The sequence below is a fragment of the Sphaerodactylus townsendi genome, linkage group LG12 (genome assembly GCF_021028975.2).
Source record: "Sphaerodactylus townsendi isolate TG3544 linkage group LG12, MPM_Stown_v2.3, whole genome shotgun sequence".
Lineage (NCBI taxonomy): Eukaryota > Metazoa > Chordata > Lepidosauria > Squamata > Sphaerodactylidae > Sphaerodactylus > Sphaerodactylus townsendi.
The window spans coordinates 56,650,657-56,673,009 of NC_059436.1; the positions used below are offsets into that span (position 1 = coordinate 56,650,657).

At 47.1% G+C, this 22,353-nt stretch overlaps 1 protein-coding gene across 1 annotated transcript in view; it reads left to right on the forward strand.

The window, feature by feature from the left end:
• Positions 1-22,353, forward strand: part of STKLD1 (serine/threonine kinase like domain containing 1) — a 91,738-nt gene that overhangs the window by 10,946 nt on the left and 58,439 nt on the right. The window contains exons 4-10 of the mRNA XM_048513298.1: positions 383-457; positions 1,102-1,206; positions 4,181-4,251; positions 4,417-4,532; positions 15,231-15,349; positions 20,085-20,236; positions 21,205-21,335. Coding sequence (XP_048369255.1) covers positions 383-457; positions 1,102-1,206; positions 4,181-4,251; positions 4,417-4,532; positions 15,231-15,349; positions 20,085-20,236; positions 21,205-21,335 — 769 coding nt within the window. The remainder of the gene's footprint in view (positions 1-382; positions 458-1,101; positions 1,207-4,180; positions 4,252-4,416; positions 4,533-15,230; positions 15,350-20,084; positions 20,237-21,204; positions 21,336-22,353) is intronic.

Below are 22,353 nucleotides of genomic sequence, written 5' to 3' on the forward strand. Positions count from 1 at the left end.
TGGAATAAGGAGGCCCCTCCCAGTGAGCTATAGTCCCTCCTACAAAGAGACAAGAAGACTACCTTTCAGTATTCAGTGTACCTTAATTAAGATACCAAACCAAACAGATCTGGTTCAGCTTGAAAAAAGCCCGGTCTTCAGTTTCTTTTCTGAAAGTACAAGATGGAGCGTCATCCTGTGCATAGTTACATAAGAATAAACCCCATTAAACTCAGTGTGATTTAGAACATATGCAGTGTGATTTAGAACTCAGGCTGCTGCAGTTGATGGAATGGCATAATCGCCTTTGGTAGCTGGGGCTGCTTTCAACTTACTGGTGTCTGCTTGAATTATTATAACCCTGTATGTTAGACCATTTCTTTAATTGTTGTCTTCCTGACAGGCCATGGTATTGCTGAAAGTGAAGCATCAAAATATTTGTGCCTACAAAGAATTATTTATTGTCTGGGACAACAGTGTGAGTATGAAATGGCATCTATTAAACTTGCACAAATAAAAGTAAACTTTATTTACTTGGGAGTAAGTCTCACTGAACTCAGTAGGATTTACTTCCAAATAAACACACATAGGCTTAAGAAACCATTCCAAATTGGTGAGCATGATGGGCATGGATGACATTTGAATCACTGTGTTCAAGTGGATCAGCAGTGAGGGCTGGGGCTGAGATCCCAGCATAACCTGAGCAGAACTGACCAGCAGACAGACATGGTGTTCCTGTTGCTAGGTTGTGCCGATTCATCCCATTCAAATGCTTGAAATGTTCTCCTACATTTAAAAAGAATACAAATTAAACCTTCTTCCACATATAAAACTAGTATGTTTTGGGAGGGTGGGGTATAAATTGAATAATTTTTTTAAACATCGCCTTTGGGTTTAAAAAAGTAAGAACTGACATCAAGCCCCCCCCCCCCCTTATAGCCTTGATCCTACCAAACTAAACCTTCAAGTCCAAACTAAACATCAAGTCCATTTAGTTAAATGGTTGGTTGCATTTGGGACAGCATAGTTTTTTCCCCTTGAATTAGATGGGAGTGAGGAAATACCTTCTGTGGAAACCTCTGGAGTAAGTGATGTGATGGTTTGGTTTTCATTCTGTTGCAGATTTCATCTGTCTTCCTGTGTTTGGTGATGCATCACTCAGATGGAGGGGATCTTGCAGCTCTGATCGGGGCAAAAAGGCAGAGCCATGACAAAATTCAAGACTGGGTAAAAATACAGACTATGTTAAAATGACATTGTAGAAAAAAACCTCATACATTTTGCATTGGGGCTATATTTCTACTCCAAGCGAAATTCCAATGTCTTGTAGGGTAGAAGGAATCCCATAAAGCTTGCAATTTCTGAAACATTATGTTTCACAGTAGTAAAACAAACACGGATTCACTCCTATTTGCATATTGAACTGCTCACAATAGTATGGAACCTAAGGTATTAGACAACTAATATAAACTTTCATGACTTTTAAAGGAAAGCATTTAAAAACTAAAATTAATCATTCTTAATATTTTTTATATTTGGGTATGTTTCTACCTCATTAATATCTCCCTTGCCCCGTCAGCATGGGCCAATAAACACAAGTTAAGGACAGGATAAAACCCCGGTTGGGGGGGAACTTCACACGGATCCCACTCCTGAAGTGAGTCTGCTCCGGGTTACCCCTCCCCCAGGTTTTATGAGAATTGCAATTTCTGTGATTCTTTTGTTTTAACGTGCCTCGCAGCTGCAGCCAAGCGAATGGCCACGTCTGCAAGGCGCATTATGCAGCTGCGCCTTATTGTTTTTTCTTCCCTGCCTCTTGAGCAAGGACATCCAGAGACGTCTATGTGGCTGTGGGGAGAGGCAGACGTCAGTGTGGCTTTGGCCAGCTGCGTTGCTATGCAGCGGGGAGAGGCAGGTACACTAACCACAGATGCACCTCTGTGCGAAGGCGCATCAGCCAGCTGCATTGGCTCCAGGGCCGCCTTCACAGAGCTAAAACTTTAGCTGAAAAGGCAAAGAAAAAGAGAAAATACATTCAATTAAAGAAAAGAGACAAACAAAGAAAAGATGTGCATGCATGATTGCAAATGACAGCAACAATAAAGTTAATTTATTTATTTATTTTGGATTCGGGATCTTATTCCCATGATTGCAATAATGAAAAATATTTTATTGAAAGTGAAGGAGAGAAACTTTTGCAAGCTGATGGTAAACCACTGAAAGTACGTGGAAAAGGTACCGTGGGAATTGATGTTTTGATGGAGGGACAGTACAGCATGATCTAATGGAGACACTGTATGCACCTGCTGCAAGTGGAAGTTTAATATCAGTGAGTGCGTGGATTGCTGAATGGTGGAAACAAGATTATAATGGAGAAATATGTTGCATTTATAATCCAAAACTTGACATGGAGTTCAAAGCTGAAAAGGAACCTTTTTCTACCTAAGAGATGCTGAAAATGCTGAGAGAGCCATTTATTATGTAAAAAAGGAAGACTGCTCTCTTTCCAGTTATTTTTATGGTTGGCATGTAAAATTAGGCCACAAAAGTATGGACTCAGTGAGAAAACTTTTAAAAGACTGTGATTTAAAACTAACTGAATGCAACAAAAGTATTGACCACTGTGAAATATGCATTAAGGCCAAATGTCCTACTGCTGCTTATTATTCGGGGCAACAAGGAGCAGCTGAAAAGGAAGTGCTAATAAAAGTACACGCAGATTTAATTGAACCTCTAGCTCCACCTGTTGGTGGAAACAAATACATGTTGACTATTATTGATGCAACAAGCAGATTTGCCCATGTGTATTTTCTCAAATCAAAAGGTCAAGTATTGAATAAGTTCAAAGCTTCTGTAGCAGTTGTTAAAAACAAGCATGGAAGAGCACCAGAAATTTTATTCTCAATAATGGGACTGAATACAGTGCAAATGAATTCCAGAATTGCCTTGAAAAAGAAGGTATGCAGCATTCAAGATCTGTGATATACCTGCCTCCTCAAAATGGTCTCGCATTTCAAAACTTGATATTGCACTTTGTTTATTAATGCCTGGCACCTGTTGGGCTGAAGCTGCAATACAGCTGTTTATCTCTATAACAGAACACCATGCAAACCTGTTGGAATGACTCTTTTGAAATATGGCATAGAAGAAACCCGGTTTAAAACACTTGAATTCATTTGGAGTAAAAACCTGTGTACAAATTCGCGAAGAGAGAAGAAGAAAACTAGACCCAGGAACTAGCTGGAATATTAGTTGGCTATAGTCCAAATTCAAGAGGCTACAGAGTTATGGATCCTAAGACCTAAGATGTCCAGATATGCGATGGTGCCTACGTAGATAAAATAAGTATTCTGTGCTACAAAAAATGACTCCTCAAAAGAAAGCATATACTGAAGAAGTCACATTTACAGAGTAGATAACAGCATTGCTTGCCTATACTGCGTCCCAACAAGAGTCTCCCCAAACAGAAGGAGAAGAAGATGGAGCCAAATCAACAAAAAGAGAGACTGTAGTAACTGTAAGGGGGTCAGAAAGAAGCACGAAGGGTACACCTACCACACGAATGTGCAAAGCAATAATGAACTTAAAAGCTGGGATAAAATTATGAAGTTGTCTCCATGTGAAAAAGAAAACTGGATGATGGCAGTAAAATCAGAATTAGACTCTACACAAGAAAATGATAGCGGACATACTGACAAAACCACATACCAAGATGATATTTGAGAATCTCATTCAGAAATTATGCCTGGTTGACATTCAGACATGAGAAAGCGTTTGTTAGGATTTTAAAAGTGTCTGCTTTATTCAGTCAAGCAAGAGTTAAATGTTGAAGTCACATATTTGGAATCACATGAGCTTCTGGAAACATCTCTCTGCTTCTTCTTCCATCAAAAGAGAAGAGGAAAATACACAGGCATAGATAAACTGCAGAGATACCCAGACTTAGAACTTGCATAGATAGAGTTTGCTGTACCTATATATAGTGTAACTTAATTTTGTTATCCAGTAAAGGTGTACAAAACAACACACTTGCACCACTGCTATATTATTACTCTGCTAATATATTGCAATACGACACTATCCCAGACTGCGCCACAGTTACACCCCACCCCACCCCGGATAGCACTGCCCATGTTTGTCTGAGATCTATCCTTCCTGTAACCTAAGCACATTGGATCTTTATATATATTTCTCTCTTTAGATGATCCAGATATTTCTTGGGCAGATGGTGAATGTTTTGGTTTACCTCCATCAGCAAAACATTTTTCATAGGTGAGGAAAACTTCCGTTGGTTTTTTGAAAAAAATTATGCTGTGCTGTGCAGTGTCTCTGTGCAGTGCAAACACGAAGCCCTGTGAAGTGACAGTTGTGAGGAAAGTGCAGACTTTTGCACAGGATTGTATTTCCATTGTTAAAAAATATTCTGATGTGTTCCAGAAACCTCAAACCATCCAACATCCTTTTAGCCGGTGAAACCTCCTTCATGCTTTGTGATTTCAGCCCTGAAACCCTCATGACTGATGAAATGAAATGGAAGATAAGAGTGGAAGAAGGTAGCAGGGCTTTTTAAACATTTCAGTAACCTTTTTTTCTTAAATGAAAATCTAACTACATATTTTAAAAGTTCTCAAAAGGGGAAAAATAACATTATTTTACCTAAATAAGAAAGGGATAAAAGTACCAAGGAAATTGCTCATAAGATTTAGGTAATGGGATACAAACTCTTGTCTTCAGAGAGCTTTGAAATATACATGGGGTTGGTTTAGTGGGTCCAGTAGATAAGAGTTGACATCCTAATCATGTCTTCACATCCTTCTGCATGTCAAGTAGTGACAAGCATTTTTCACTTGAAAGACTTCACAGGATTGAAGGACTTGACAGAAACATGCCTTCCATGCAGATAATACACTAGGAATCATCACATTACAGCCCAGTAGAACAGTGTCACAAACTGCCCATTTTAATGCCAAATCGAAATACTTACCGTACAATCTGAGAGGGAGGTGGCTAAATGGAAGACTACCCTTCATCAAGCAAAGGATTGTAGCAATTCAAAGAAGTTTTCCCAGGGTCTGAGAGAAAGGAGAATGGGAGCCTCTAAAGACCCCAGTACAGTGATGGGATTCAAAAATTTACCGTACAATCTGAAAAAAAATTTAACAACAGGTTCCGATGGTGGTGGGATTCAAAAAGTCGCGTAGTGCCAATGGAGCAGGGTGGGGCTCAACATGGCGGGGACGTGGTCTGGGCGTTCTGGGTGAAGGGATTTCCAGAGCAGGGTGGGCGGTGCTGCAGCAGGGGCACTGGGCAAATTCTCCCCACTCTGCCCCAATGCCACCTGGGTAGACAGTTTTGCAAAACGGAGCCAAGCACTAAGCAAAATCTCCCCTCCCCATCCCCATGCCACCAGGGTAGAACGTTTTGCCAACAGAAACCAGGCACTGGCCAAACTCTGCCCTCCCATCCTCAGGGCACCAGGGTAGAAAGATTTGCCAACAGAAACCAGGCACTGGCCAAACTCTGCCCTCCCATCCCCAGGGCACCAGGGTAGAAAGATTTGCCAGCAGAAACCAGGCACTGGCCAAACTCTGCCCTCCCATCCCCATGCCACCAGGGTAGAAAGATTTCCCAGCAGAAACCAGGCACTGGCCACAAATCCCCTGCTCCTCCCATCCTCAAGCACTAGGTAGAAAGATTTGCCAACAGAAACCAGGCACTGGCCAGATCCTGCACTCCCCATCCCCAGGGCACCAGGGTAGAAAGATTTGCCAGCAGAAACCAGGCACTGGCCAAACTCTGCCCTCCCATCCCCATGCCACCAGGGTAGAAAGATTTCCCAGCAGAAACCAGGCACTGGCCAAACTCTGCCCTCCCATCCTCAGGGCACCAGGGTAGAAAGATTTGCCAACAGAAACCAGGCACTGGCCAAACTCTGCCCTCCCATCCCCAGGGCACCAGGGTAGAAAGATTTGCCAGCAGAAACCAGGCACTGGCCAAACTCTGCCCTCCCATCCTCAGGGCACCAGGGTAGAAAAATTTGCCAACAGAAACCAGGCACTGGCCAAACTCTGCCCTCCCATCCCCATGCCACCAGGGTAGAAATATTTGCCAGCAGAAACCAGGCACTGGCCAAACTCTGCCCTCCCCATTCCCATGCCACCAGGGTAGAAAGATTTGCCAGCAGAAACCAGGCACTGGCCAAACTCTGCCCTCCCATCCTCAGGGCACCAGGGTAGAAAGATTTGCCAACAGAAACCAGGCACTGGCCAAACTCTGCCCTCCCATCCCCAGGGCACCAGGGTAGAAAGATTTGCCAGCAGAAACCAGGCACTGACAACCTGCCCTCCTCCCATCCCAGGGCAATTAGGGTAGAAAAGATTTCCCAGCAAGCAGAAACCAGGCACTGGCCAAATCCCTGCCTCCCATCCCCAGGGCACCAGGGTAGAAAAGATTTGCCAGTGCAGAAACCAGGCACTGGCCAAACTCTTGCCCCCTCCCCATCCCCAGGCACCAGGGTAGAAAGATTTGCCAGCAGTTCCGTGCACTGGCCAAACTCTGCCCTCCCATCCCCAGGGCACCAGGGTAGAAAGATTTGCCAGCAGAAACCAGGCACTGGCCAAACTCTGCCCTCCCATCCTCAGGGCACCAGGGTAGAAAGATTTGCCAGCAGAAACCAGGCACTACACAACTCTGCCCTCCCATCCCTCAGGGCACCAGGGTAGAAAGATTTCCCAGCAGAAACCAGGCACCTCGGCCAAATCCTTCTGCCTCCCATCCCCAGGGCACCAGGGTAGAAAGATTTGCCAGCAGAAACCAGGCACTGGCCAAACTCTGCCCTCCCATCCTCAGAGCACCAGGGTAGAAAGATTTGCCAACAGAAACCAAGCACTGGCCAAACTCTGCCCTCCCATCCCCAGGGCACCAGGGTAGAAAGATTTGCCAGCAGAAACCACGACTGGCCAAACTCTGGCCTCCCATCCTCAGGGCACTAGGTAGAAAGATTTTGCTAACAGAAACCAGGCACTGGCCAAACTCTGCCCAAGATTTGCCAACAGAAACCAGGCACTGGCCAAATCCCCAAGCCCTCCCATCCCCAGGATACCAGGGTAGAAAGATTTGCCAGCAGAAACCAGGCACTGGCCAAACTCTGCCCTCCCATCCTCAGGGCACCAGGGTAGAAAGATTTGCCAGCAGAAACCAGGCACTGGCCAAACTCTGCCCTCCCTCCCATCCCATGCCACTAGGTAGAAAAAAAGATTTGCCAGCAGAAACCAGGCACTGGCCAAACTCTGCCCTCCTGCCTCCCATCCCCAGGCACCAGGGTAGAAAGATTTGCCAGCATGAAACTGTACACTGGGCCAACTTCTGCCCTCCCATCCCCAGGGCACCAGGGTTGCCCTCCCATCCCCAGGGCACCAGGGTAGAAAGATTTGCCAGCAGAAACCAGGCACTGGCCAAACTCTGCCCTCCCATCCCCAGGGCACCAGGGTAGAAAGATTTGCCAACAGAAACCAGGCACTGGCCAAACTCTGCCCTCCCATCCCCAGGGCACCAGGGTAGAAAGATTTGCCAGCAGAAACCAGGCACTGGCCAAACTCTGCCCTCCCATCCTCAGGGCACCAGGGTAGAAAGATTTGCCAACAGAAACCAGGCACTGGCCAAACTCTGCCCTCCCATCCCCAGGGCACCAGGGTAGAAAGATTTGCCAGCAGAAACCAGGCACTGGCCAAACTCTGCCCTCCCATCCCCAGGACATCAGGGGAGAAAGATTTGCCAGCAGAAACCAGGCACTTCCCATCCCAGGGCAACTAGGGTAGAAAGATTTGCCAGCAGAAACCACACTGGGCCAAATCCTCTGCCCCTCCCATCCCTCAGGGCACCAGGGTAGAAAGATTTGCCAGCAGAAAACAGGCACTGGCCAAACTCTGCCCTCCCATCCCCATGCCACCAGGGTAGAAAGATTTGCTAACAGAAAACCAGGCACTGGCCAAATCCTGCCCTCCCACCCCAGGGCACCAGGGTAGAGTGATTTGCTGCCAGCAGAAACCAGGCACTGGCCAAACTCTGCCCTCCCATCCTAGGGCAATCAGGGTAGAAAGATTTGCCAGCAGAAACCAGGCACTGGCCAAACTCTGCCCTCCTCCTCCTCCCATCCTCAGGCACCAGGGTAGAAAGATTTGCCAGCAGAAACCAGGCACTGGCTAAACTCTGCTCCTCCCATCCCAGGGCACCAGGGTAGAAAGATTTGCCAACAGAAACCAAGCACTGGCCAAACTCTGCCCTCCCATCCCCAGGGCAACAGGGTGGTAAAAGATTTTGCCAGCAGCAAACCAGGCACTGGCCAAACTCTGCCTCCCATCCCTGCGGGCACCAGGGTAGAAAAGATTTGCCAACACAGAAACCAGGCACTACAACTCTTAAATTTCCTCCTCCCATCCCCAGGGCACCAGGGTAGAAAGATTTGCCAGCAGAAACTGGTGGCACTGGCCAAACTCTGCCCTCCCACCCCAGGGCACCAGGGTAGAAAGATTTGCCAGCAGAAACCAGGCACTGGCCAAACTCTGCCCTCCCATCCCCAGGGGCACCAGGGTAGAAAGATTTGCCATAGCAGAAACCAGGCACTGGCCAAACTCTGCCACTCCCATCCCAGGGCACCACAGGGTAGAAAGATTTGCCAGCAGAAACCGGGCACTGGCCAAAGCTCTGCCCTCCCATCCCCATGCCACCAGGGTAGAACCCAGGGCACCAGGGTGAAAGATTTGCCAGCAGAAACCAGGCATGGCCAAACTCTGCCCTCCCATCCTCAGGGCACCAGGGGTAGAAAGATTTGCCAACAGAAACCAGGCACTGGCCAATCTGCCCTCCCATCCCCAGGGCTCTGCCCTCCCATCCCCAAGGGCACCAGGGTAGAAAGATTTGCCAGCAGAAACCAGGCACTGGCCAAACTCTGCCCTCCCATCCCCAGGGCACCAGGGTAGAAAGATTTGCCAGCAGAAACCAGGCACTGGCCAAACTCTGCCCTCCCATCCTCAGGGCACCAGGGTAGAAAGATTTGCCAGCAGAAACCAGGCACTGGCCAAACTCTGCCCTCCCATCCCCAGGGCACCAGGGTAGAAAGATTTGCCAGCAGAAACCAGGCACTGGCCAAACTCTGCCCTCCCATCCCCAGGGCACCAGGGTAGAAAGATTTGCCAGCAGAAACCAGGCACTGGCCAAACTGCCCTCCCATCCCAAGGGCACCAGGGGCGAAGATTTTGCCAGCAGAAACCAGGCACTGGCCAAACTCTGCCCTCCCCATCCCCAGGGCACCAGGGTAGAAAGATTTGCCAGCAGAAACCAGGCACTGGCCAAACTCTGCCCTCCCATCCTCAGGGCACCAGGGTAGAAAGATTTGCCAACAGAAACCAGGCACTGGCCAAACTCTGCCCTCCCATCCTCAGGGCACCAGGGTAGAAAGATTTGCCAACAGAAACCAGGCACTGGCCAAACTCTGCCCTCCCATCCCCAGGGCACCAGGGTAGAAAGATTTGCCAGCAGAAACCAGGCACTGGCCAAACTCTGCCCTCCCATCCCCAGGGCACCAGCCCATGCCACCAGGGTAGAAAGATTTGCCAGCAGAAACCAGGCACTGGCCAAACTCTGCCCTCCCATCCTCAGGGCACCAGGGTAGAAAGATTTGCCAGCAGGAACCAGGCACTGGCCAAACTCTGCCCTCCCATCCTCAGGGCACCAGGGGAGAAAGATTTGCCAACAGAAACCAAGCATGGCCAAACTCTGCCTGCATCCCCAGGGCACCAGGGTAGAAAGATTTGCCAGCAGAAACCAGGCACTGGCCAAACTCTGCCCTCCCCATCCCCATGCCACCAGGGTAGAAAGATTTGCCAGCAGAAACCAGGCACTGGCCAAACTCTGCCCTCCCATCCTCAGGGCACCAGGGTAGAAAGATTTCCCAGCAGAAACCAGGCACTGGCCAAACTCTGCCCTCCCATCCCCCAGGAGACACCAGGGTAGAAAGATTGCCAGCAGAAACCAGGCACTGGCCAAATCTGCCCTCCCATCCCCAGGCACCAGGGTAGAAAGATTTGCCAGCAGAGCCAGGCACTGGCCAAACTCTGCCTTCTGCCCACCCATCCCCAGGGCACCAGGGTAGAAAGATTTGTAGAAACCAGGCACTGGCCAAACTCTGCCCTCCCATCCCCTCCTCCCATCCCCAGGGACACCAGGGTAGAAAGATTTGCCAGCAGGGAAACCAGGCACTGGCCAAACTCTGCCCTCCCATCCCCAGGACACCAGGGGTGAAGATTTGCCAGCAGAAACCAGGCACTGGCCAAACTCTGCCCTCCATCCTCAGGGCACCAGGGGTAGAAGATTTGCCAGCAGAAACCAGGCACTGGCCAAACTCTGCCTCCCATCCCCCCAGGGCACCAGGGGTAGAAAGATTTGCCAGCCAGAAACCAGGCACTGGCCAAAACTCTGCCCTCCCATCCCCAGGGCACCAGGGTAGAAAAGATTTGCCAGCAGAAACCAGGCACTGGCCAAATCTGCCCTCCATCCCCAGGGCACCAGGGTGAAAGATTTTGCAGCAGAAACCGGGCACTGGCCCAGCTCTGCCCTCCATCCCCCAGGGCACCAGGGTAGAAAGATTTGCCAGCAGGCACTGGCCAGAGCTCTGCCCTCCCATCCCCCAGGGCACCAGGGTGAAAGATTTGCCAGCCAGGGAAACCGAGACTGGCCAAACTCTGACCTCCATCCCCAGGGCACCAGGGGTAGAAAGATTTGCCAGCAGGGAACCAGGCACTGGCCAAACTCTGCCCTCCCATCCTCAGGGCACAGGGGTAGAAAAGATTTGCCAGCAGAAACCAGGCCACTGGCCAAACTCTGCCCTCCCATCCCCAGGGCACCAGGGTAGACCATCCCCCAGGGCACCAGGGTGAGAAAGATTTGCCAGCAGAGCCAGGCACTGGCCAAACTCTGCCCTCCCATCCCCGGAACAGGGGTAGAAAGATTTGCCAGCACTGCCTCCCATCCCCAGGGGCACCCGGGGTAGAAAGATTTGCCAACAGAAACCAGGCACTGGCCAAACTCTGCCCTCCCATCCCCAGGGCACCAGAGTAGAAAGATTTGCCAGCAGAAACCAGGCACTGGCCAAACTCTGCCCTCCCAGGCACTGGCCAAACTCTGCCCTCCCATCCCCAGGGCACCAGGGGAGAAAGATTTGCCAGCAGAAGCCAGGCACTGGCCAAACTCTGCCCTCCCATCCCCAGGGCACCAGGGGAGAAAGATTTGCCAGCAGAAACCAGGCACTGGCCAAACTCTGCCCTCCCATCCCCAGGGCACCAGGGTAGAAAGATTTGCCAGCAGAAACCAGGCACTGGCCAAACTCTGCCCTCCCATCCCCAGGGCACCAGGGTAGAAAGATTTGCCAGCAGAAACCAGGCACTGGCCAAACTCTGCCCTCCCATCCCCATGCCACCAGGGTAGAAAGATTTGCCAACAGAAACCAGGCACTGGCCAAACTCTGCCCTCCCATCCCCAGGGCACCAGGGTAGAAAGATTTGCCAGCAGAAACCAGGCACTGGCCAAACTCTGCCCTCCCATCCCCAGGGCACCAGGGTAGAAAGATTTGCCAGCAGAAACCAGGCACTGGCCAAACTCTGCCCTCCCATCCCCAGGGCACCAGGGTAGAAAGATTTGCCAACAGAAACCAGGCACTGGCCAAACTCTGCCCTCCCATCCCCAGGGCACCAGAGTAGAAAGATTTGCCAGCAGAAACCAGGCACTGGCCAAACTCTGCCCTCCCATCCCCATGCCACCAGGGTAGAAAGATTTGCCAACAGAAACCAGGCACTGGCCAAACTCTGCCCTCCCATCCCCAGGGCACCAGGGTAGAAAGATTTGCCAGCAGAAACCAGGCACTGGCCAAACTCTGCCCTCCCATCCCCAGGGCACCAGCGTAGAACGTTTAACAAAAGGCAGTTACTTACTTTAATAGCCAGGAGGAACCAGCTCAATTATCTCCTGTTGTTCCTGCCGCTGACCCATTCCTCTTGCAACTGAGGCTTTGTATGCCCCTCCTCCAAGGGATTTCATTGGATACTTCTTAAAACAGAGCCTCACACCACTAACTCCCATGGAGGGGAGGGGGATTAATCATTAACAGATTTGCTGGGTCAGTTGAAGTTGAAGTTAATCATTAACCAGCAGTTTGCAGAACTGAGGAAGATTTATCAAAGGAGTTCAAGTTAATCTTTAACAACCGGTTCCCCTAACTGAAGAAAATTTAACAAGCGGTTCCATCGAACCGGTGCGAACCGGCTGCATCCCACCTCTGCCCCAGTAAGGTGTGGTGCTTTAACTGTGGATGAAAGGGTTATTTTAAACGTGACTGTGTCAATCAGCCCAATCCAATATTGGTTCATCAAATATTACTAAAAAACTGGGCTGGTGTTTTTACTAGGCTAAGAAAGTACCGATTCAAGTCTGCTCTCCCAAGTATTTTTCTTACTAATGCACGATCTCTTGCCAACAAAATGGATGAATTACGGCTACAGAGTGCAAAGAGTAGGTCTATCAAGGACAGCTGTGTTTTGTTAATTACAGAAACCTGGCTTCACTCACACATTCCTGATGCAGCGGTTGAGCTTTCTGGCCTTACAGCTTTCTGGCAGGACAGAAGTAGTAAAGATTCTGATAAGGGGAAGGGCGGAGAATTGTGTCTTTATGTGAACAATAGCTGGTGCACTAATGCAAGCATCACGGAGGGCCACTGCTCTAAGGATTTGGAGAGTATGACTGTTAAATGTATTGTTGAAGGCTTTCACGGCCAGAATCACTTGGGTGCTGTGTGGTTTCCGGGCTGTATGGCCGTGTTCTAGCAGCATTCTCTCCTGACATTTCGCCTGCATCTGTGGCTGGCATCTTCAGAGGATCTGAATCTGAACTCCATGGTGTCGCGTTGACGTGGCTGTGGCTGTGTAGGGATGGTTGGAAGGGGGATTGTGGAAGATAGGGTGTGAGGACTGCAGAAATTTGCATCGGGGGATGTTTGTATTTTCGTTGTGCGTGCACAATGACATTAAAGTTTACCTTATCTAAATATAGCTGGTAACCAAGAAGAAACTTTAGATGGACCATCTAAGAACAGTATAGCAAGTCAGTGGGCATCTGGAAAGTAGACTGTAGATATAGGTGGAAAGGAACTATTGCAAGGCTTGATAGGACCTGGTCATGATCCTTTACCTGGGAGTAAGTTTGGTTGGTGGCAATGGGTGTCACTTCTGAGGAAACCCTCTGAGGGGTGTGATGCAGCCATTCAAAGTATGTCACGGCCTAGATGTGTGGGAGGGGTGCCTTTCCATTCCCCCCCCCCCAAGGAATGCGGGCACACACATCAATGACATTGCACAGTATCAGGCTGCGTGTTTGCATGAGCACGTACTGCTGCCCTCTGCAATTGATTTGCTGCTACTGTTCCTTTCCCATTTCACCACAATAAGCCACAGCAACGCATGGCCAGGCCCTGCTAGTGCAAGATAATTAATAGAAGATGACAGTATTTGTGAAAATATTAAAAGAAGAAAAATTATGGAGAATTTGCTGCCTCCTGCATTGCCCATAGCTTTGGGAGCAGGGAAGGAGGCTTCTGCAAGAGAGTCCTTTACTATTTTGCTGGCATGAAGCATTGTTAACAGCCCTCAAAATAAGGAACATAGAGTGCAGTAGTGGACTAAAAGAAGGTCAATATGTTGCTCTCCTTCATGCAGTGACATCCTTAGAGAAAGAAGTCTCTAGTAAACAGGAAAGGAAACTGAAGCAAGAGATGCAGAAAAAGGGAAAGTTTTTAAATAAAATTGCGGGACCATTTGATAAAAGTACAGAAAGGGCTGAAAAGAGTGCAATGCAAGGATAAAATACTAACATCTAAATATCTAACCCATAATACACAAGCTATGGTGCTCTGATCCAGATGTTACCAAAACCAAGTGTTCCAACCATGCAAGGCCCAACCAGATTAAGACAGGATCAAGACAAAGGTTACACAAGAAGGATCTGAACTAGCAAGAATGATCTTCTGCAGTTAGCATGGTCGTCATTGACCAATCAGGTGTGATGCCATGACACGTGACCACATACTCTGCAGCTGCACATACTCACAATCAAGCAAGCACCATCCCCCATCCAGGGATTTTTGCGCTAACGAGGTGGAATACGGAGGCAAAACTCCCTCCTAGTTTCTGGCCTTGAAGTTCTCAATTGCACCTGTATCAAAATCCCATTCTTATCATTCTCTCCCTCTGGAACTGAAAGTCATAGAGTTTCCAAAGAGAATCCTTCTATAAGTTTACTAGGCATAAAACCTGAACCAAGAAACAGTTAGAGAAAGGCCAGTTTCTTGACAGTGACATTGGGTCAGTCACACATACTCACATAGCCTACCTCATACAGTTGTTGTGAAGGTTAATTGGAGGAGAGGAGAATGGAAGGAAGGTGGGACAGAACATTCTGAAGAACTGTGACTACTTCAAGGTCACCCAGCAGCCTTACTGTGTAGGAGCGGAAAAACAAATCCAGTTCACCAGATAAGAGTCCACCACACATGTGGAAGAGTGGGGAATCAAACCTGGTTCTTTAGATTAGAGTCCACCACTCTTAACCACTACATCATTCTGGCCGTTAACCACTAGAAGAAGAGTTTGGATTTATACCACTCTCCCTTTCTCTCCTGTAAGGAGACTCAAATGGTCTTACAAACTCCTTTCCTCTTCCCACAACAGACACCTTGTGAGGTAGGTGGGGCTGAGAGAGTTCTGAAGAACTATGACTAGTCCAGGGTCACCTAGCTGGAATGTGTAGGAGTGGGGAAACAAATCTGGTTCACCAGTTAGACTTTGCTACAGGTGGAGGAGTGGGGAATCAAACCAAGTTCTCCAGATTAGAGTCCACCTGCCCTTAACCACTACACCACTCTGAATCTCAACACCCACAGAGGGCACTGGATATGTTCTAGTGCACTGTTGCAGCTCATGTGGGACAACAGAAATGTCCAATACGCTGGTCAGTGTTCTAGCTAAAGTGAGCATGTGCACTAAATCATGTCCCAGAATCCTCTGCAAAACATCAGGGTTTTCACTCTGATTGCTCAGACATTCCCAGAAGGTAAGGGGTCTGGAAAGCCTTGGCTTATATCACTTAGACTTGCTTTGCCCTTTCACGTGTCAGAAACATTTCACTTATATCCTTTGTTCCCGCAGCACCTGATCAGAAGTCCTGGATGGCTCCGGAAGCACTCAAGTTTTCCTTCAGTGACAAATCTGATATCTGGTCTCTTGGGTGTATTCTGCTTGATATGCTTAACTGCCATTATTTGCATGTATGTAGGGTGTTTTTTTTCCTGACAGTAACCTATGAAAAAAAAATCTTAACAGTAATTAGCCTGAACCTACACTTCTGGTGACGGTGATTGCTCATTGCAGGTCTAGGGGACAGGCAAACTGTAGTGTCTTTGTAGAACATGTGCTAAAATATCTCTGTGTTCTATTTAAGTGCTTTAGTGCAGAGCCAGAATTGTGGTAAAGCAGAACTTAAAGGAGAGGGTATTGTTGTTGTTGTTGTTGTTGTTGTTGTAGATTTCACAGCTGCCAGATCTTTAGCTGGTTGTTGGCCTTCATTACAACTCGAGCCTCACCCAGAGGCCTAGGAAGTTGTAATGTATCGGCGTGGTATTCCTGCAGATCCCAGCAGGGCTGCCTTCTGAATTTGACAGATGTTAATTTTTGTCAATTCGAAGATGTTTCAAGTGCTGCCCTAGTGTTTTTGGGATGGCGCCCAGCGTGCCGATTACCACTGGGACGACCTCAGCTGGTTTGTGCCATAGACACTGAAGCTCAATTTTCAAATCGCGGTATCTAGTTACCTTCTCGTGTTCTTTTTCAATGACCCTGCTGTCACCAGGGACTGCTATGTCGATGATGGTCACTTTCTTGTCCTCGATCACGGTGATGTCTGGTGTATTGTGTTTCAACACTTTGTCCGTTTGGATTCGAAAGTCCCACCAGATCTTGACCTTCTCATTTTCCATTACTTTCTCTGGACAATGTTCCCACCAGTTCTTAGCTGTTCTTATGTTGTAGTTCTTGCATAAATTCTAGTGGATCATCTTGGCCACTGAGTTGTGTCTCTGTACTCAGTCTGGGCAATCTTTTTGCAGCAGCTGAGGACATGATCTAGTTTCATCAGCTTCTTTGTACAACCTGCATTTTGCATCATCTGAGGATTTTTTGATTTTGGCCTGGATCGAATTTGTTCCAATGGCTTGCTCTTGGGCAGCTAAAATCAGGGATTCGGTTTCCAGTTGTTAACCACAGCCAGGTCTTTTCATTATCCACCTTGTCTTTGATTTTCATCCAGAAATTGGCCGTGCAGTGCTTTGTTGTGCCAGCTTTCAGTCCTCATTTTAATCACATTTTTTTTGTATTCTTGTTTGGTTTTCTGGGTTTGCAGCAAATGTCTGTTCTTCACTTCAATCAGCGCCTGTTCTTGACTTTCCTTCACATAATCGGCCAGTGCATGCTTCTCCTCTTCCACTGTTTGCTGTACTTGCAGTAAGCCCCTGCCTCCAGATCTCCGGGGAAGGTATAATCTACCAGTATCACTGCGTGGGTGTAAGGCATGGTGCATTGTCATAAGCTTCCGAGTTTTTCTATCCAATGCTTCCAACTCAGCCTGTGTCCAGTTGATGATTCCTGCAGTGTACCTGATGACGGGTATGGCCCAGGTGTTGATGGCCTTGATGGTATTCCCGCCGTTTAATTTAGATTTCAAAATTTTCCTGACCCTCTGTGTGTACTCTCTACTGACAACAGTCTTCACTTGCCCGTGCTTGATGTTATCCAGCTGCAAAATGCCCAGGTATTTATAAGCTGCCTCTTGGTTGCACTTGATGAGTTGGCCATCAGGCATTTCAATCCCATCACTCTCGATGATCTTGCCCCTCTTTATTGCCACAGTAGCACGCTTTTCCAGGCCAAACTCCATCGAAATGTCTGAGCTGAATATTCAGACTGTGTTTACTAGTGACTGGATTTCTGTGTCTGATTTCCCATACAGCTTCAAATCATCCATGTACAGCAAATGTGAGATTTTTTCTGAGTCTCTGGCCATTTGATAGCCCAACTTTGTTTTCTTTAAAATTACTGTTAGTGGGATTATGGCAATGATAAACAGTAAAGGTGATAGTGAATCACCTTGGAAAATTCCTCGCTTAATGTTGACTGTTCCAAAGTTTTCATTTCCGACTGTCAGTTCAGTTTTCCACTGTCTCATCGCTTTTTCAGTGAATACTTGAATGATTTTACTGATGCCAATTGTTTCCAAGCATTTCATGATCCAGCTATGGGGCAGTGAGTCAAATGCCTTCTTGTAATCAATCCAGACCATATGCAAATTCATTCTTCGATTCTTGCAGTTCTCCATTATCATTTTATCTATCAGGAGTTGATCTTTTGTACCCTTCTCCTTCTTTTGTTCCCTTTTTGCTCCACTGGCAGGATGCTATTTGCTTCCAAGTAGTCCATGATGTTATCTGCTATTATGCCAGTAAGCAGTTTGAGCATCGTGGGTAAACATGTTATTGGCCTGTAATTTCCAGGTGTTGCTCCTTTGGCTGGATCTTTCTGAATCAAATATGTTTTCCCAGTTGTTAGCCATTGATCGATTTCACCATTTTGCATGGCTTCATTGAACTGCTTGGCCATTGCCAGGTGCAAACTGGTTAGGCTGTTGTTGTTGTTGTTGTTGTTAATTCAATTTAATAGACCACTCTATCCCCGAAGGGCTCAGAGCGGTGTACAAGTCAGACAAGAAGCAGCAAATAACAGTATACAAAAGACAAATCGAATAACTGTGTCCACAGTTTAAACATTGAAAGTGATGCTGTTTGAGAGTGGATTCCACTGGAGGTGTTTTGTGAGAGATGATGCTGACATTTGTTTGGTAAATGTTTTGCTGGGGGTGATTTGTGAGAGATTTACATGTTTAATACCCACTTGCACTGGCTTGGAGCTGTTTCTCAGGCTAATAACCTGTGTGAGGACAAAATTAGGAAAGAGAATTGGTGGGGAGAGAGCCATGTATGTTTTGCTGGGGGTGGGAGGTGTTTTGTGAGCTGGTGCAAAAAAATCATTGTTTGGTTGTGGTGGGGGAGGGTGGCCACCCATACCGGGGGAGGGGGCCAAACTCAGGTTTTGTCCCTGGGGTCCAGTTTGCCTAGATACGCCTCTGTGTCCTAGTCTCTGAGGCAGCTGAAAACAGGCTTGTCCCTCTTCAACATGCAGAGGCGTAGCTGGGCCAAACTGCACCCGGTGTAGTTCCTCAGGCAGTTTTTAGTCTGAACTGTAAATAGGCCGCTTTTTTCAGCCTCAAAAAGTACTAAAAACAAAGGATTGTAGGTAAGTGTGGGAAGGGGGGCGGTGTGTGTGCGCCGCAGGGGGTGCAGCGGGGGGGGCGCAGGGAAAGGGGGGGCCAGGCATGCGCCTGGTGCACAACATACCCCCCGCCCCCTTGGCGCTCTGCCACTGTCAACAAGACATCTCTTCAAATATTTAAAATGGCTATGTCACCCCTTAAACTTCTCTTCTCCAGACTTCTCCCCTCCTAATTTGGGGTTTTCTGCAAATTTGATTAGCATGGCAACATCCAAGTGATTGATAGTAATATTGAATTGCACTGGGCCCAGGACAGAACACTGCAGCACCCCACTAGTCATTTCTCTTAAGGATGAAAATGACCCAACAAGAGTTAAGAGAGTTTTGACTCTTAAGGGGGTTTTGACTCTCAAAATAGATTAAGGGCAGAAAAAAGGGAATGCTTCTTCATACAGAAAAGTGATTAAAATACAGAATTTGCTGCCCAAGGATGTATTGATGATCACAGACATAGACAGCTTTAAAAAGGGACTGGGCGGATTCATGGAGTATAGGTCCAGCAGTGGCTACTAGCTATGATGACTAAGGGAAGGCAGAGGCTTTGGGATACCAGGAGGCAACATCAGGGAAGGCCTCGGCTTGCCCTGGTGCTGGACCTCCAGAACTCGTGGGCCACTGGGTGAGACAAGATGCTGGATTAGATGGATCACAGCTGTGGTCCAGCAGGGTTCTTCTTGTGAAAATTCATAATTGGAAAATCTTGTTGGTTTCCAAGGTGCTGGAAATTAACTACTATAGACCAGTGATGGCGAACCTTTTCGAGACCAAGGGCCCAAACTGCAACCCAAAACCCACTTATTTATCGCAAAGCGCCAACATGGCAATTTAACCTGAATACTGAGGTTTTAGTTTAGAAAAAAAGTTGGCTCTGAGGCGTGCGTTACTCGGGAGTAAACTTGGTGGTAGTCATTGGCTATGCTTTGAAGCAACCATGCAACTGTTTGAACGGGTGAATCACGACCCTAGGAGGGTTTGCTCAGAAGCAAGCCCCATTGCCAGCAACCGAGCTCACTCCCAGGTAAAGGATCACACTTTAGTTCTTTGCATGAAAATCAGTGGGGTTTAACAGCGCTTAACAGGGTTACCTACACTGCTTCCCCAAAACTAGGTCTTAGGTTTAATGCTAATAATCGAGCCCAACGGCCCAGGCCAGCCTAGATGTGTTGGGGGGGGCGATTCCCCCCCCCATGATGAACTCTGTTTGTGCGTGCCCACAGAGAGGGCTCCGAGTGCCACCTCTGGCACCCGTGCCATAGGTTCGCCATCACTGCTATAGACCAACACAGCTACTTTTTGAAAGTATCTTCATAAAACTGTAACTGTCCCCCAGAATTGCCATAAAAGCATAAAAGAAAAGAAAAGGAAGATGTGGGGCTATGTAGGACTACGTCATGGTTTGAAGCAGAAGATGCCCTTCAGCAGTAACTTCTGCAGTAAAAAGGGAACACAGAAGACACAAGTTTGCCTGGCAGAGGGATTTTTCTGGGCCTGAGAACCCCCCTCCGGCTTCCTAGAGACCCTACTTTGGCCTTTCAGAGATGTAGGCTCCACTGTAACAAATGTGCCAAGATAATTCATGTAGATCTAGTGCCTTTCTTTCTTTCTTTCTTTCTTTTTTTCCAGGCAGAGGAGACCATTTCATTATTGGGCAGAATTAAGGAAAACAGTGTTAGTCTTGAGAACGCCCTAACGTATATGAGGCAGGAGGGAACACCCCTATCTGCTATTTTGCTTCTTATGCTTCAGATCCAGCCAGCAGAGAGGCCCACAGCCCAGTGAGTCCCTTTTCACTTCTCCCTGTTGATGTCACAAAATGTAATTTGATTATTTTAAAGTTTGTTTTTTATATTTTTTATTTTATGTATTTTATCTATATTGAAAACCACCTTGAGCTTTGTATGGAAGAAAGGCGGCTAATAAATACTTTAAGTACATAACATAAATAAAGGTAATAGTTATATGACTAAACTGAAGCTATCATACTTCAGTCACATTATGAGAAGACAAGAGTTAATGAAAAAGACCATCATGCTAGAGAAAGTGTAAGGCACAGGTGGAGAGGGAGACCCAACGTGAGATGGATTGATTGACTCTGTAAAGGAAGCCACGGCGGCCCTCCGTCTGCAACACCTCCGTAAGGCTGTTAAAGACAGGACATTTTGGAGGACATTCATTCATAGGGTCACCAAAAGTCAGAAGCAACTTGACAGCATTTGACACAGTTATTTGCTAACCAGCTTCATTATTCCCCCAATTTATTGTCGAAGGCTTTCACAGCCATAATCACTGGACTGTTGTGGGGTTTCCAGGCTTTATAAGTGTGTTCCAGTAGCATTTTATCCTTACATTTCACCTGCGTCTGTGGCTGGCATCTTCAGAGGATCTGAATATTACAGGGGGTTCTGTAATATGGCAATTAAACAAATTAGACATGCAGTCTATAAGGAAACTACACTGGCTTCCACTTTACAGTTATATGTGTCTGTTTGCTTTATGTCCTGCCTATATATTTTTTTTCTTTTTAAAAAAGAGACCAAGATGTATTATGTCTTCAAGGAAAATTTAGGAGTCTTTAAAACAAATGCTTCTACTTAAAGAAACAGGATACATTTCTATTCTACTAAAAAATTGTTTCTTTATATTTTCACCTGCTTTCTAGCCTAAGCTTATCATTTGTGGCCTCAAACTACCTTTCTTTTTTATGGTTTATGGCATTAAATTACCTTTCTTTTTTACACTTTAGGGAACTTGTTATTAATCCATTTGTTAAAGAATGTTTGATTCTAGCTCAGTCTCCCCTAATTAAAGTGAAGAAGTCTCTTCCCCCAGGAATAATCCCGGTAATCTGTGAAAGCGGAATCGGTACTGTTCTAGGTAAGATCAGAACACAGGTAAACTGTCTCTGAAAATGCAGGTTTTTATTGGGGGCGCCAAAACTAAAAAATGTATTTAAAATATTTTAGTGTTTTTACTTTGTCGGCCGGCAGAGGACGCAGTTTTTAGACTAGCGGCACCAAAATTTCAGGTTAGCATCAGGTGACACTCCTGATTATATCAGCCAGGTTTGGTGAAGTTTGGTTCAGGAGGCCAATGTTATGGACCCCCAAAGGGACCCCTCCCCCATTGTTTCCAATGATAGTAGATGGGGTTTCCCTTTGAGGGTCCATAACTTTGGACCCCCTGCACCAAACTTCACTAAACCTGGGTGGTATCATCAGGATAGCATCTTGCTGATACCAGCCGGGTTTGGTGAAGTTTGGTTTTGGGGGTCCAAAGTTATGGACTCCATCCCCCATTGTTTCCAATGGGAGCTAATAGGAGATGGGGCTTCCCTTTGAGGGTCCATGAGTGACCCTCTTGGGACCTTCCTTGCACTAAACTCAATTAAACTCTGGGTGGCTATATCATCAGAGACTAACTTCATCTTGCTGATACCAGCCGGGTTTGGTGAAGTTTGGTTTTGGGGGTCCAAAGTTATGGACTCCATCCCCCATTGTTTCCAATGGGAGCTAATAGGAGATGGGGCTTCCCTTTTAGGGTCCATAACTTTGGACCCCCTGAACCAAACTTCACTAAACCTGGGTGGTATCATCAGGATAGTCTCCTGAAAGTAGCCTGAAATTTGGCTTTCACAGATGAATTCAACTGGTTGTTGTGGGTTTTCCGGCCATGTGTCCGTGGTCTGGTAGATCTTGTTCCTAATGTTTCGCCTGCATCTGTGGTTGGCATCTTCAGAGGCATATCACAGAGAGAAGACTGTAATAAGAGAAGTCTGGACACAGTGTATAACAGACTTCTCTCTGTGATACACCTCTGAAGATGCCAACCACAGATGCTGTGAAACATTAGGAACAAGATCTACCAGACCAGGTTCACGTAGCCTGGAAAACAC